The following is a 16,239-nucleotide window of genomic DNA, read 5'->3' as shown; positions in this document are numbered from 1 at the left end:
ATTAACCACTCTGAATGCTGTTTAGAAAGTACTTCCTTGGCCGGGTACCGTGGCTCATGCTTGTAATCCTAGCACTTTGGGAGGCTGAGGCGGATGGATCACCTGAGGTCAGGAGTTTGAGACCAGCCTGGACAACGTGGCAAAACCCCGTCTCTGCTAAAAATATGAAAATTAGCCAGATGTGGTCATGGTGCCTGTAATCCCAGCTACTCAGGAGGCTGAGGCAGGAGAATCGCTTGAACCCAGGAGGCAGAGGTTGCAGTGAGCTGAGACTGCGCCACTGCACTCCAGCCTGAGCAACAGAGCAAGACTCTGTCAAAAAACAAAAAACAAAAAACAAAAACCTTTCTCCATTGAGCCTCTTGGTAATCTGACAGAGGTGGTATCTTGGGTCATGTTTTACAAAAGTCACAGCAACAACTGGAGTTCCATAAAGTTAAGTGCCTTTCTCCAAGCCACATGGCTAAGGAGTAAAAAGGTTGAGATTCAAATTCACACCGTTTGAATTTAGCACATCTCCTCAACTAGACTCCAGGCTCCTTGAGAACAAGGACCAAGCTATATTTCATTTTCTAAAAATTCATTTGGCTCTGGGCTCCCAAAAGATGACAGTTACAGAGTTATTGACAGGACTCCATAGGTCATGTAGTTCAGCCTCCTACCCATCCTAGCCCTTTTCGCCACACTATGCTTTTGCTGAGGGCTGTTTTTTCACTCCTTGCTCTTCCCAGATGTGCCACAGCCAGAAGAAAATTTTGCAGGAATGCCACAGAATGAATAAAAAGAAGGGTATGGATACACATGTGCCAAGATAAGGCCAGTAGCCTGACCTAGAAAATGTCATTTTTGTTTCATTTTTTCCAGTGTTGTTCTGAATTCTTCTTTCTCCCTACCCCACCCAAGGTGTCAAACAGATGTGAAAATACCACAAAGCTCCAAGTCTCAGCATTGGTTTATGATTCACTGATTGGGATGGGGAAAAACAATCCAAATTACCATGGTGAGGCCTGTTTATAGAGGCAACATGGCAGATGCTGACTAACATGACCAAAACCAGATAGGGGCAAACACAGCAAGAAAGCTCTTCCTCCTTGAGCTTGCAGAGGGGCTCCGTCACTTCCCCTGGCCAGGACTTCACTGGGAGACAGGGTAGCAAATGTGCTGTCTTGGCTGGAGTGAGGGAAGCAAAGCTATGTGGGTATGTCTTTGTTTTTCTCCAAAGCACAGGAGCGGGAAATTCTATTATGTTTGTGCATTTATTTATGTATTCTTTTAAAAAATTCAGTGGATAACCTGATACAGTATAAAAAATGCTCTAATGGTAGATGAGCAGTAGGATGTGATAAGTGAAACCATGGCCTTTGCATTCAGAGAGCCCCGGTTCAAACCTTGGCATTACCTACTTCCCTGGTATGTGAACTCATGTTAAATTTCTTTATTGGTAAAAATCTTCTAAGCTTAGGGTGGGGATGGGGGAAACTAAATTTCAGCCTCCTCATGTGAAAAATGAGATAATAGTACCTACCGTATATGGTTGCTGTCTGGATTAGATAAACGAACACAAAGTCCTCAGCACAGTACCTCGTGCATAGTATGGGTCCAACAAATACCAGCTTTTATTAAGGCTGATCTACAGCATTTTAATCTGTTGAAGTAAGATAATACCTACCTTTCAGAACTGTTGCAAAGAGAAGAAGAAGGCATGGAAGGCTGGGCGTGGTGGCTCATGCCTGTAATCTTAGCACTTTGGGAGGCCAAGGTGGGCAGATCACTTCAAGTCAGGAGTTTGAGACCAGCCTGGCCAACATGAAGAAACCCCATCTCTACTAAAAATGCAAGAAAAAAAAAAAATAACCAGGCGTGGTGGCAGTTACCTGTAATCACAGTTACTTGGGAGGCTGAGGCAGGAGAAGAATCGCTTAAACCCAGGAGGCAGAGGTTGCAGTGAGCCAAGATCATGCCACCACACTCCAGCCCGGGTGACAGAGTGAGACTTCATCTCAAAAAAAAAAAAAAAAAAAAAAAAAGCATAGAAAGCTATTGTATCAAAGATACTTTATTTGCCACTGTAGACTGCCATAACAAATAGTTTCAAATTTCAGTGGTTTAGGAGTTATTTCTTGAATAGGTCTGAGTTTAATGTGTGTAAATGATTGTGCGCGGGCGGAGGGGGAGGTGTGGGCAGTGGGGGAACCAAAGGAGGAGAGGCCTCTGTTTCATGCAGTCATTCAGGGACTTTCAATTTCCCATCCCTGGGGTCCTCCAGTGTATCTACTGAATCCCACCCAAGATGAGAGAAGAGAGTGTGAAGGAAGGGGCAGGAGGTTTTATTCCTCAGGCCTGAAGGCAGCATATAGTACTTTCACCCCTGTAACAGTGATGAGAATTCAGTATAAAAGATAAAAAATACAGTATAAAAGATAAAAAATACAGTATAAAAGATAAAAAATACAGTATAAAAGATAAAAAATAGTATACCTAAATAGGTACTTACCATGAGTGGAGCTTGCAGGACTGGAAGTTGCTCCAGGAGAGTCAGTGAGTGAGTGGTGAGTGAATATGAAGGCCTAGGACATTACTATTCACTACTGTTGACTTGACAAACACTGTACACTTAGCCTATGCTAAATATTTTTTAAATTCTTCAATGGTAAATTAACCTTAGCTTACTATATAACTTTTTAACTTTATAAACTTTTAATTTTTTCGTTTTTATTCTTTCATAATAACACTTAGCTTAAAACACAAACTGTATAGCTATACAAAAATATTTTCTTCCCTCGTATCCTTATTCTATCAACATTTTTCTACTTTTACAATTTTTTTTTTTTTCTTTTTTTTTGAGATGGAGTCTTGCTCTGTCACCCAGGCTGGAATGCAGTGGCCGAATCTCGGCTCACTGCAAGCTCTGCCTCCCGGGTTTACGCCATTCTCCTGCCTCAGCCTCCCGAGTAGCTGGGACTACAGGCGCCCGCCACCACGCCCGGCTAGTTTTTTGTATTTTTAGTAGAGACGGGGTTTCACTGTGTTATCCAGGATGGTCTCGATCTCCTGACCTCGTGATCCGCCCATCTCGGCCTCCCAAAGTGCTGGGATTACAGGCTTGAGCCATCGCACCCGGCCTACAATTTTTTTTACTTTTTAAACTTTTTTATTAAGAACTAAGACACTTGTGTACACACATTAGCCTAGGTCTACACAGGGTCAGGATCATCCACCTCGCTGTCTTCGGCCTCCACATCTTGTCCCACTGGAAAGTCTTCAAGGGCAGTAACACACATGGAGCTGTCATCTCTTATGATAACAATGCCTTCCTCTGGAATACCTCCTCAAGGACCTACCTGAAGCTGTTTTACCGTTAACTATTTTTTTAAAATAAGTAGAAGGAGTATGCTCTAAAATAGTGATAAAAGTACGGCATAGTAAATACCGGTAACCCAGTCACTTATTATCAAGTATTATGTACTGTACATAATTGCATGTGCTGTACTTTCATACAACTGGCAGCGTGGTAGACTTTTCACCAGCATCACGTAAACATGTGAGTGATACGTCGCGTTACGATGTCACTAGGAATTTTTCAGCTCCATTATCTTATGAGACCCCCCCATCGGGTATGCCGTCCTCATTGACTGAAACATTGCTATATGGTACATGACTGTTACCTCTTACAGCTTCTGTGGGTCAGGATTTCAAGAGTGGTTCATTCAGTTGGGTGATTCTGGCTTAGAGTTTCTCATAAGTTGCAACCAGATGGTGGCTGAGGCTGAGTCCCAAAGGAATCTGCACTTAATGTGCCTGACCTCTGGGCTGGAAAGACTCAAGCCAAGCCTAGCATCTCTCCCTCCTCCTCCTCCTCCTCCTCCTCCTCCATGTGGTTTCACCAGCATGGAGGCTTCAGATCATCTGCTTTTCTCATATGGCAGCTCAAGGCTGCAGTGCAAGTGAGGGGAGCGAGAGAGCGAGCCCCTTCCCTATTGCCTCTTCTAGGTAGCCTCAGAAGCTCTGCAGCATCACTTCTGCCACAGTCTTGTTTGTCCAGCAGTCTCAAAGCCTGCTGAAGTTCAAGGGAAATTGGCGTAGATATCACCTCTTGATAGCAAGTGTATCAAAAAAAAAAAAAAAAATGACAGACATGTTTGGAGACCACCACACTTCCCACATCCACATCTGGACACTGTCCTTGGCCCCCATCCAGGATCACCCCTCCTGCTGACAGTTCAGAACCCATCCCAGGCTGACATACACTGACTCCCTTGAGGCCAGAGCTGAAGGTCATAAAGGTCTGGAGGAGCCTGGGCAGGGACAGTGGGGGCTGGCCTTGGGACAGGCAGCCTCTCCTCAGGGTGAGTGTAATCCATTCCCATTTCTAACCACGTGTGTTGAAGCCCCAGCTTTGTGTTTCTCATCATCCCGTGGCCTGCAAGTAGGAGACAAAGCTCCTGCAGAGCATACAGGCCTGGAGAAGGAAAGTAAGTTACTCAAACTCACCCAGACCCGACTGTGTGGAGCTGGGGGCTAGAGGTATCTCACCTCAAAGTCCACGTGCTCCCTGGCCTTTCTGGGAGTATGTGTGTTCGGGAGGTGGGCAGAGGCAGGCAGCACAGCTCAGTGGGAGGGGAGAGCCCTTTCCTCCTCCGTAGTCCCTGTGTCACTTGCACTCAGATACCATGGAAAGAGGGGTCACAGAAATGCTGCAAAGGACAGGCAGTGGGCTGCGGGGGCACTCTTGGCCCCATTATTCTATTTTTCAGCCACAAAATAGACCCCTCTTTTTACGTGTAGGAAGAGAGCACACCAACGAGGAGTGTCTTGGGGACCCCAGTGTTCATCTGTAGGCACAAAGTTTGGGGTACGGGGCTGTCAGCTTCTGTTGGTGAACTGAAATTTCAGAGTTGAGATGCGAGAGATGCACTTCAACTAATTACAGTAATAGCTGCCGTGATTGAGCGCTTAACAAGTGCTAGATAAGTGCTGTGTGTACATCATCTCATTTAACCCTCATCAAAGCTCCTGAGGTCAAGATTGTCGGCCTCATTTGTAAATGGAGAAACTGCACCTCAGAGATGAAGTGCACTGCCATTAGATCACTCAGTAAGTGGCAGGACAGGGATTCAAGCTCAGGACTGCCTGCCTCTGAAGCTCAGCTCCCAAACACGAACACTGTGCCAGAGACGGTCCCACAGCACACCCTCTGCCCCCCGCCACATCCTCAGCATTTCAGCAGTGCACTCAGTGTGCTTTGACATAATAAATATTCATTGAAAATATTGGTGCTGCAGATGCTGGCACAAGCTGCTGAGATACCACGCTGTGTCCTGGTAATTAAACCCTCAGTTGCATTGTCATATTCACAGTTGTCAAGGTCCCCAAACATCCATCTGAATTCAGATGGGAGGTAAGAAGAACACGTGTGATGCTTTGGAGTGTGTACAGATTTCTGTCTGCAGGTTTCCCATCCCTGCATGGATAACCCTTTATTTTCCTGGGTAATTCTTGCTATGCTTTTTTTTTTTTTTTTTCTAAACCAGCACTCAGATTAGCCAGAGAAGTCTAAATGCTGCTTTTCTCCATCACAAGCTAGTTCAGAAACAACTCTGATGCTGTTTTAGGTATTGGAAAACTCAAGGAGAAAAGGAGGAGGTACCTGTGCGAGGTTACTCAAGGACTCACTTGATTTTTATTTCAGTATTATGTCTGATATCAGGAGAGTAATCCCTCCTCAAACTCGATTTTTTTAATATATATAAAGTGCTAGAATCTGAAAATTCCTTCCCTGTTCATTTTATGCAACTGTATAAAGGAGGCATAATTGCAGGGTGGCATCTTTAGGAAGCGACTAGGAAAAGCGAAGAAGAGATGAACGTTTGGATGGGGATTCATCGTTGGAAAAATGGCTCTTAGTATAAAAATGTTCAGAAAGAAAAGATAATTCACAGATACCTTGTTGAAAGTCCAAGGGCCAAAACCCTGAAAAGTGAGGGTTAAAGAGGGCATAATCTGTAGACATCAATTATTCAGCATCTATTATTGAGAACTGTAGCGTATTATTCATGGTTCCTTTTTTTGGCATTCAGTCTTGTTAGATTATTTTAGTGAACACGGAATATTCATGCAGTTGTTCACAGGCTCATTCGTGACTTCGGTTTTTCTGAACTGTTTTTCCATCATCCGTGCTGCCCTCCACCCTCACTTAAATATCACCACCACCACTTCAGCTCTTCTATGGCAAATCCTTCTCTTTGGGGCTGTATTCAGGAGCGTAAGCCTGTAAATTGAGGCAGGAGTAATCCATGCAAATGTCTTTACCTAACATGTGAAATGAGTGAAGTTACCTCTGCTGTGTGCCAAGCACATACTCTATCTACTATGTTGGTATGGAGTTAAATGAGATATGTCCTTTGCCCTCAGGGAGTTTGCAAAGTAGCTGGAAAATAGACAATTTTTGTCTTGTTAGTTTCTAGCTACATACCAAAGTCAGGCAAATTCTTTTGATTTTAAGTGATAGAAAATTCAACTCAAACTGGTTTAAATCAAAATATAGGAGAGATGGGATAGAATGGGTCATACACTCTCAAAATACAGAGGTAATTGGCTTCAGGCATGAGTGGGTCTGGACATTCACAGGACAGCACCATCTGCTCACTGTTTTTGTGGTGGCGAGATGGCTTCTGGCTACCCTGAACAGCTTAGCAATCCCAGCAGATAAGCAGTTATTGGGATTTTGAGTCATTTAGGCATTTCTGAAACAATTGCTGTGGTCAGGGAGACTGAAGATACTTACCAGCCTGGCCTGGATCAGATGCCAGTGCCTAGAGCTGGGAAGAGGGGTCAGCCCCATTTGTATGACATGATCTGAGATCTGGGGGAGGGGAAACTTCAACAGAAAAATGTGTTACCTAAAGAAGGGACCACAGAAGGCAGGCAGTTAAACATAACAGAGGTCTGCTATGTGCATAATGAATGGTTTATTCCATACAATATCCTTAAGGTTAGCCGGGCATGCTCAAGGGATATCGTTAATCATCAGAATTGCCGCCTTCTGGACAAGCAACGTCCCTTCAGTCCAAGCCAGTCTGGATTAAATAGACTGTGATTGTAACCCACAAAAATCTGACCTGAATTTGCTCTCCATTGCAGTGACCTGGACAGAAATAATATCACCAGGATCACCAAGATGGACTTCGCTGGGCTCAAGAACCTCCGAGTCTTGTAAGTAGTTGATGGCTCTCGGGTGCGTTTTCATTTTTAGCTCTTCAGCCTTGCAAAAAAAAAAATGTTCCACTGCCCCTGACACCACACTCCCAAGCCCTGGACAACAGGAATTCACCATTCTGCAGCAGAAAACCCCTCATTAGTGTACCCACGTGCTCACGGGTATCACAGTCCGTGTCTAGATGCTGCTGGCTGAGCTGGATCGATGGAAGAACTTAGTTCCAGTGATAGGGAAAGCGGAAGGCTATGAACGAATAAATCAGCATGCCCAGCTTCTAGGATGACAGCGATGTCAGGTTGACTAACCATGCTTCCCTTCCATAGAGATGATAATTTCTTCTCCAGCCTGTGCATTAAAAGAACAATCGGGACAAAAGTTATCTGTCTTGTAGCTTAATGGAGGGGAGGGGAGGAGAGCATCAGTAAGGGTCAGCGCCCTTGCTGAACACCCACAGCTGTGCAGACAGGTAGCAAAATTTGAGATGGGCATTGATGGACTGGGGGAGCAAGGAATATTAGGTTTCATTGCTGAATATTGAACACTTTCATCCATCCTTAAGTCTGTGAGTGATAAGAAACTTCCGAAGTGCTTGTCTGTCGAAAAGTCTAAGACATTTAGAGGTACAGGAAAAAGCAATTTAGATCTTTTTTTTTCCTTCTTTACTTGGTTAATTTTGACCCATAAACATGGCTCCAGGCAAGACGTACAGTCTGGGCCAATTGGCCACCGCCTTGGTATTTGTATGCCATGGAATCTTAGCTGGCAAATTGTTACTAGAAGTAACAGCTAAAGTCTTGGTACCTGAAGCTACCTCCTTTTTACTAATAGCCCTATATAATAAATAGAATGAATGTTGTACTTGGTTCAGAAAGTACCAGGCTCTGGTCCTGATTCAGAATTAGCTACCCATGAAACCTTGGGCAGACTACTTTTCCTCCTTGGGCCTCAGTTTTCTCATTTGCAGTATAGGGAATACGTAGTTAGAAGTATTTTCAGCTCTCGTAGTTATACATGTAGTGCTTCATTGTTGTAACATTTTCTGATTATTCTCAGGATTACTTGTGAAGCATTAATTTTACAACATTGTTTTTCTTTTCTGATTGAGTTGTTAGTAATGATGATGGACCTGATACTTTGATGGGCCCAGCACAGTATTACATAGTGGTAACAAACAAGGTGGGCATTATTATGAGCCCCTAATTGTAGCAGAGAAAACCAGAGGCATGGATAGGGTAAGTGGTCCCAACTCTACAGAGCAGGTGACTGAAGGAGTTGGAATTGGAACCCGGACTCTGTTTTCTAACCTCCATGCAGTGCCACTGTGTATTCGCATTATAGAAAGCTGAGAAAACTAAGACAGTGATAGTCCACCCATTTTGTAAATGCAGCACTGTTAATGTGGGGGCTTGTCTGAGCTTCTCTTACGTACACATGTGTGGAGACATGGGGAATCTGAATCCTGGGCCTCCAGCTTGCAGGTGTTCTCCACATGGACATGTTCTCCATCTTTGGTCTCAAACACTCTCCTCTCACCAACCTCAAAGGGAAGGCACACCCTGTGCCAAGTCTTTTGCCTCAGCAGCCATGTGTCTGTCAAGTGACTGGTAGTTCTGACAAGGTGTGCGTGGATCAGAGTCGAGACTGGGATCAGGGTGGGGGAATTTCATGGTTCAGTTTTAGGGCGATTGTTATTGAAGAGGTATAGGTAACAACAACTGATTCTATGTCATTTGCCAGGTTAACAAATAGACGCTTGTTTACCTTCTCACTTTTTTAAAAATTTATTTCCCCTGCGTCTGTGAGAGATTACAAGTCAGAAATTTCACCTAATGCTTCGTTTTCTAACAAAGTCAAAAACAACCCTTTGATTTTCTTAGCGTTACATCAGAAAGACTAATAAAAACTCCAATTTTCGTGTCTGCTCTCTGCAAATAGAAAGTTTAAAATAATCACAAAAGATTGTTTTAGTATCCCCTGGATGGTCTGCAACATTCCTTTGACTACGGTTTATCTTTTCAGTTAATTGGTACATTTCTCTTATTTTGATAAGCAATGCCAAAAAGCCTTCCCCTAAACCACCCCCCCCCCCCCGTAGACTATTAATACACTCTGTTTCATTATCTTCCTTATCAACTCAAAGACAATCCCATTCAAGTGGCCCTTTATTACTGTGAAAGAATCTGCCTGGTGGAATAGCTGAAATGCTTTCTAACTAACACCAATAAAATATCCAGACATTTTTACCATATTTTTCCTCAATCTATTCTTTTTAGCTGAGTAACCTAGACAACTATCTTTTTTTAAAAGATTTTTTTCACACCTTGGCACATTCCCCATATCTGTTTCTTATTTACAATTTCTAGAGAAGCTAGAAAAGATTCAGTAGTCTTGAATAATTGGCCACCCATTTCTATGTCAAACTGTTAATATGGGCAAAAGCAGATAAAATGGAGATTGAGGCACTTCGGTCTCAACCCAGGGCGATTTTCCCCAAACAAAGAGCATTTAAGGAGAAGACAGAAGAATTGCCCAGGACATTTTTTTTTTTTTTTCTCCCATGGGGTGGGAGTAGGAAAAAGTCTCTTCTGATGGTATAAATTATGTTTCATTTCTTGGTAGTCTAAGGGTTCTGCTATGCTTACAATGTGGGAGCCAGCTTTATCCCAAACGGGGTTAATAAAAAAGTTAAACTCCACCCCAGCCATCATCACAAGGGGGGCGATTTCTGATCCTGATCCAGTGCTAAAGCTAAAAAAAAAATAAAAATAAAAAAAATTGCAAAAGAGCTGAAAATGAACACAGGCTCTGTTCTAATTCAGAACAGACTCCATCCGTGGACAGCCCTTCTGGATGTCCAGCCCTTCCTGGATCCCCTGTCTGAAAATGTGGGGAAGGTATCAATGGCTTTTAGTGCTTGCTCCTGGCTTGCATCTCAGCCCAGAAGTCTGGATGGGAGGATCTTAACTCATTCGTTCACTGATCCATTTATTCATCAAATATTGATTTGTTGAGCCTCTGATTGCCAGGTTCTAGGCTGGACTCTGGTGGAACTAGGAAGTAGATCTGGAAGGGACACAGATACCTGGCAGTGAGCGTCCCAGCAGAAAAGAGGGCAAATGAGGAGAGTGAAGTAAAGACTTCTTTAGAGGTGTGGGCAAGGTGAAGAGAAACCTAGAGGAGATAGTGCAGTTCCTTGAGGCCAGAGTCAAAACGGGGCCACTAGTGTGCCCTGGGCCTCAAGGAGCACAGGGAGGAAGTGGTTATCAGAGCCTGGCAAAAGTAGGGAGCTGTAGCGTTAGGTAGAGGGATGCAGTCAGCCTGAAGTGGCTTGGCAGGGGTGGAGAAGAGTAAATCCCCCAACCACAGTCTTCCTCCACCCTCTGATCTCCTGCTGGTGCCTCTCTTTGGCTGAACCTGACAGGAATTCAGAAGTCAAAAAATTTCTTGATGGTCTTGATGGCTAGATGCAGTGACTCATGCCTGTAATCCCAGCACTTTGGAAGACCGAGGCGGCTGGATTGCTTGAGCTCAGGAGTTTGAGACCAGCCTGGGCAGGGCTCCCCAGGCTGGGCAACATTGTAAAACTCCATCTCTACCCCCCACCAAAAAAAATTAGCTGAGCATGGTGGCATGCACCTATAGTCCCAGCAACTTGCACCACTGCACTCCAGCATGGGTGACAGTGAGACCTTGTCTTGGGAGGAAAAAAAACCCAGCTTCTTGATGAAGCCAGTAAGTCAGCTTTCCAGGGCCTGCACAAGGTGGAAACGGTGTATCTCATATAGATATCCTTGCATCTCTTCTCTTCCCCTCTCTGAAAGAAACTTGAAGTGTTAGATTCATTAGCATAGAACTAAGATTCATTATAGAAGGGGTGAGTTAGGCTCCCTCAGAAACTCAGAGGGAATGTGGTACTTACAATACCCTAGAGTTGATCCTTGTTATCCAGCAAGGAAATAATGACTACAAAGTCTGTGATTGATTTGATTGGTGGATGGATAGTAAAAACTTAGCTCAGGAAACCCCCAGTCACTAGTGTTGAAGTGGGACCCTATTTAGCATGATGTGCTAGTGTGAGACTATTAGCATTCCAAGACCCTCCTTGCATATGGTAGAATGGAAAAGGAAGACAAGAGAAGGGAAAAACTTTTTTTTTTTTTTTTTTTGAGACAGAGTCTTGCTCTGTCACCCAGGCTGGAGTGCAATGGCGCAATCTTAGCTCACTGCAAACTCCGCCTCCTGTGTTCAAGTGATTCTCCTGCCTCAGCCTCCTGAGGTGCTGGGATTACAGGCACATGCTACCATGCCCAGCTAACTTTTTGTATTTTTAGTAGAGATGGTTTCATCTTGTTGGTCAGGCTGGTCTCGAACTCCTGACCTCATGATCTGCCTGCCTCAGCCTCCCAAAGTGCTGGGATTACAGGCGTGGGCCCCTGCTCCAGGCCTTTTTCTTTCTTTTTTTTTTTTTGGACACAGAGTCTTGCTTTGTCACCCAGGCTGGAGTGCAGTGGTGCCATCTTGGCTCCCTGCAACCTCTACCTCCTGGGTTCAAGTAATTTTCCTGCCTCAGCCTTCCAAGTAGCTGGGATTACAGGCATGTGTCACCACACCCAGCTCATTTTTGTATTTTTAGTAAAGATGGAGTTTCGCCATGTTGGCCAGGCTGGTCTTGAACTCCTGACCTCCTGGTCCACCTGCCTCAGCCTCCCAAAGTGCTGGGATTACAGGAGTGAGCCACCGCACCTGGTCAACGTTTCTTAAGCCTCTAATCATATAGCAGAACCTGGGCTACATGATTTCCTTATTTCATTTTTGTTCTCAAAGAACTTTTGCAATGTTATATTTTCTCTATTTTACAAATGAGGAAACTGAATCTCAGAGAGGTTGACTAGTTAACCCACTCTTATATCATCAGCTAATGTGCAAGCAAAACAGGGCTTCTAAACTAAATCTGGTACGCTCACCAGAGTGGGAGTTAGAAGGCCCACCCTACCTGGCTGTGGGAATTGGCATAAATAATTTCTCCTCGGGCAAGTCTTTTAGCCTCTCCCTTCAATCGTTTCTACAGCTGTTAAGTGAGGAGCTTGTGAGGGGCCAGAAGCAATAGAAATGTGAGAAGCAGAGCAGATGAGGACATGGCAAACTGTGGGGCTGGGTACCCTCACCTGACGTTCTACTCCTGGTCAACTGATATTTGGAAATGTGAGAGCTGATTTTTCAAAAGGAGTTTCTTTTGTGGGGTATGGGTGTGTATACATGTGAAATATCCTGATTTTCAACTGTTGGCAACAAATTCACAAAAATGTAAAATATCAAGCCCAAACAAAATACAGTTACCTGTCCCAGACACATATACAGTCAGTATGTGCCATGGCCCAAAGTCTTCTGTAGGTTTCATTCATTCAGTAAGCATTGATGAAGTGCCTGCTGTGCTAGGCAACTGTGTTAGGACTGGGAGTAGGATGATGGGCAGAATGTCTATCTTCTTGCTCCTTAGGCACAGTGGGGAAAATAGACTTGGGAACTAAACACAAGGGTCCAAGTGTTAAGGCTGAGAAGTGCAGGAGGTTATGAAACGTCTAATAGGGAGAGACTGTCATGGAGCATTCAGTTTGATATGAAGATGCAGCCTTCCCAGCTTCCCAGGGTTGCTCTTCCTCTCCATCTGCCATTTGTTTAGGTGCTTGTGCGCACCTCTCCTCCTGTGTGATCCAGAGGAATCCATGGCCCTTCCTAAACTCCACTTTCTAAAGAAACATTCTCTGATCACAATGCATCCCCGCTAAGTCCCATTCAGCCACCATGTGCAATCTGTCATTTCCCAGCCTAAGGTCAGCCCCCAATGGAAGCTGCATAGCTTCATTGCTTCTCTTCTCTGCTGTTCAGCTCATCCATTTAAGTGGCCATTTTTTTTTTAAGTTAAGGAAACAAACATTTCATTATATGCTGAATTCTTTGGATATACTGCATGCATGAACCCAATTCACTTACACAGAGTGTTTAGGATTTGTAATCACCTGCTTAGAGGACTTAGGCAGGTGAGTGAAGCATGTGGCTGGAGGGAGGGAGCCTGATCTTTTAGGACCATCATCATGAGGTTGGGATTAGCTGGACTCTTGGTGAGAGGAGTTGCTGGGACCAGGCTGGTTTTCTTAGGGACAGCTAATCTTTTCACAATAGCCTCACCCTTTCTACTAGGGTGAGCAGGGAAGGCCCTTTTCAATGAAGTATTTTTGAATCCTTGGAGGAGGGAGCTCCCAGGGAAGAGATGCTGAATCTATGTGTGGTTTTTATAAAGAGCAGCTTTTACCTCTTCCTTTTCTGCGCAACATCCTGCAGTGCTTGGGGGGACATTTGCTGAGAACATTCTTAAAATAGAGGCATGGAAACCAATCTGTCAGGTAGAAGTGTGCAGGCGGCGAAACCCTGGTTACCGTGACACCAAGCTGGGATATGAGTTATCTTGTCCCATCAGACTGATCCCAGTTGAAGGGACCCTGACGATCATGGGAGGGGCTGAGTGACCATACCTGCATGGCACAAAGCCTAGTATGAGGGTACTTGAGCCCAGCTTTGTCCTTAGTCATTGCTGTCTCTGTGGTTGTAGGCATCTGGAAGACAACCAGGTCAGCGTCATCGAGAGAGGCGCCTTCCAGGACCTGAAGCAGCTGGAGCGACTGTAAGTACAGCACAACCTCCTTTCTTAAAGTGTTTATTTAATTTTAGTGCTTTTTTCTTTGTAAATTGGCCTTATGACCTTGTTTAAAAAGGTCTCCAGTGTTTTAATAAAATGTTTGCTATTATACTTAAGGCACATTAGATGCATGTTAAAGAAACACTGAGATCTACTTACACTCCTTTTCTGTAAAAGTTTCTAGAATCAGCTTCCAGGGTTTGTTTCCCTTCTTCTCAGGCTTGAGTTCTGTCTTGGTACCTGTATAAGGGGCTGGTTTTTAACCAAGTGTAAGCCTTCCCTTCCACGGAGGAGGGAAGCCTGCAGTTACCCTGTCATGAAATCCGGCATCAGATACTCCCTACTCCTCTGCACGGGCAGAAGCTCCCTCCTGAGGCCCTCTCCTCCCTGAGTGTTCTCTGCCCCACTCTTGTGGGAGAGGAAGGACTGGTGAGTGGGCGCAGCCTTCAGTGCGCTTATATCTCCTGTGAGTGAGCATCAGCCTGTGTCAAGAAGCCCCCACGTTTCCACGAGAGAATGCATTGCCAGTGGTTTAAAAATAGGCCACTGTTCTGACTCAATGAGAGGGAGAGAGGAAAAGGGATGGGAATGGAAGACGGTTGGAGCCTCCATTTGTTTTGTTGATGAATACTTTTGCAGAAAACTCTTGGATGACTTTGAGGAGGGCTGCTCAGATGGTTAAGTAGGCGACTTCACCTTTCCTCTGTTAATCACATCTGGCAGCTCATAACATCTGGATATTTGCTTTCTGCCCTCTGAGCAGGGATTGTCCCCAAGAGCACTTAGTCATGCTGGTGGGTGGCTCTCTTCAAAGTTCTCTCTGAATCTTGGTTGCCCTGACATTTCAGCCTCTTTCTCCTGCAGTCAAAAGGATGAAGCTGTAACAGCTCACAGCTCTGCCGGCTTCCTTAGAAGAACTGTGCTCTGTTTACCTGTCTGGTTGCCAAATCTGATTTACAGAGGTGGGCTTGGGTAAGGTGGCATGCTTGCCCCTGACTACTTAGCTTTGAGATGTGCCATCTTTTCCGCCGGAATCAATTTATCTGGGGCCACATAAGAACAGCGAAGGTCCCCATTGCACATCAATTAGTATTACCCAGAAAAATGCCTTCCTCCCTCTCTGTTGTGTGAACTGTCTCATTCATTGTTCTCCTTCTGGGTCAAATCCCAGCATATGTTCTGCTGGTGTTGGTTTGAAAATATGACATTTATTTCTTGCAAGGGAAAACGGTTTATAAAAAGACTGAATGTTGTCTCTGTTTACACGTTTATTTTTAAGTTTCTTAACTCAAGTTCTTATTTAGACCAAAGAGAACATAAAAGTATTTGTTGAACCTGGTTCCTTTGTATGAAATATTCAGCATTTCTACACAAAGATCAACACATGGTCCTTTGTGAAAAGGCCACTCCTTAGTCTACTGATTAGAAGAGTGAAGAAAATTCCCAATTCATTAATTTCCTTGTTTTAGGGAAGGAACTAATTGAGTACCTTGGACATGCCAGGAACTATGCCAGTGTTTTACATGCTATTTGTATTTTTTATTGCCACAAAATTCCTGTGAGGTGTGATTACCCTCATTTTACAGATGAAGAAACAGACCCAGAGAGACTGAGTCAAGGAATGGTCAAGAGGGGAGCCAAGATTCAAAGCCACTTCTATCTGACATGAAAGATGATGTTATTCCATACTCATGTGCAGCAGATATTAGATGAAGTGTGATCTTCAGTAAGGGCCCTGAGAGTAGCCTCTCACCTAAACATTTAACTCCAGGGAGTATTGGTGAAATATTTTGGCAAAGCCTCTTTTCTTTGGCTTGGTGAACAAGGCTGAAAGACCCATGCATGTCTGGGGAACTGAATGGATTACAGTTGCAGAGGAAACCTGATTATTTCTCCGTGTTGGTGTATTAGGTGGGTAATGCTAGCTGCTGTGCTAGATAAACCCTCAAATCTCAGTGACTTAACACAGTGGACGTTTACGTATTCATCTAAAACTCAATATGGGCATTGCTGATAAGGCCTCCCTTCTCCAAGTGGAGACTCAGGGACAAAGTCGTCTTCCTCTCCTCGACTTTACCCTCCTTAAATCTTGGCTTTCAAGGTGACAATGTTTGTCTGTATCAAGCCAGGAGAAGAGAAAACAGCATGAAAAATTTCACATGGGAGGTTTTCAGATTTCAAGAAGTACATGTCACTTCCAGTCTCACATACTTTGGGCTAGAACTCAGTCATGTGGCCACAGGAAGCTGCAGAGGATGGAGGAAAGATGGTTGAGCTGTGTGCCCAGGAAGCAGAGGAAACAGGCTTAGTGAACAGCTAGCCAATCTCT

At 44.3% G+C, this 16,239-nt stretch overlaps 1 protein-coding gene across 3 annotated transcripts in view; it reads left to right on the top strand.

The window, feature by feature from the left end:
• SLIT3 (slit guidance ligand 3) overlaps positions 1-16,239 on the top strand; it is a 636,360-nt gene that overhangs the window by 41,793 nt on the left and 578,328 nt on the right. For all 3 annotated transcript variants that reach the window (XM_017960112.2, XM_017960114.2, XM_017960113.3), the window contains exons 2-3: positions 7,141-7,212; positions 13,824-13,895. In XM_017960112.2, the coding sequence (XP_017815601.1) occupies positions 7,141-7,212; positions 13,824-13,895 (144 nt within the window). The remainder of the gene's footprint in view (positions 1-7,140; positions 7,213-13,823; positions 13,896-16,239) is intronic.

The sequence above is a fragment of the Papio anubis genome, chromosome 5, assembly GCF_008728515.1.
Source record: "Papio anubis isolate 15944 chromosome 5, Panubis1.0, whole genome shotgun sequence".
Taxonomy (NCBI): domain Eukaryota; kingdom Metazoa; phylum Chordata; class Mammalia; order Primates; family Cercopithecidae; genus Papio; species Papio anubis.
This window is presented reverse-complemented; position numbering and strand designations above follow the sequence as displayed.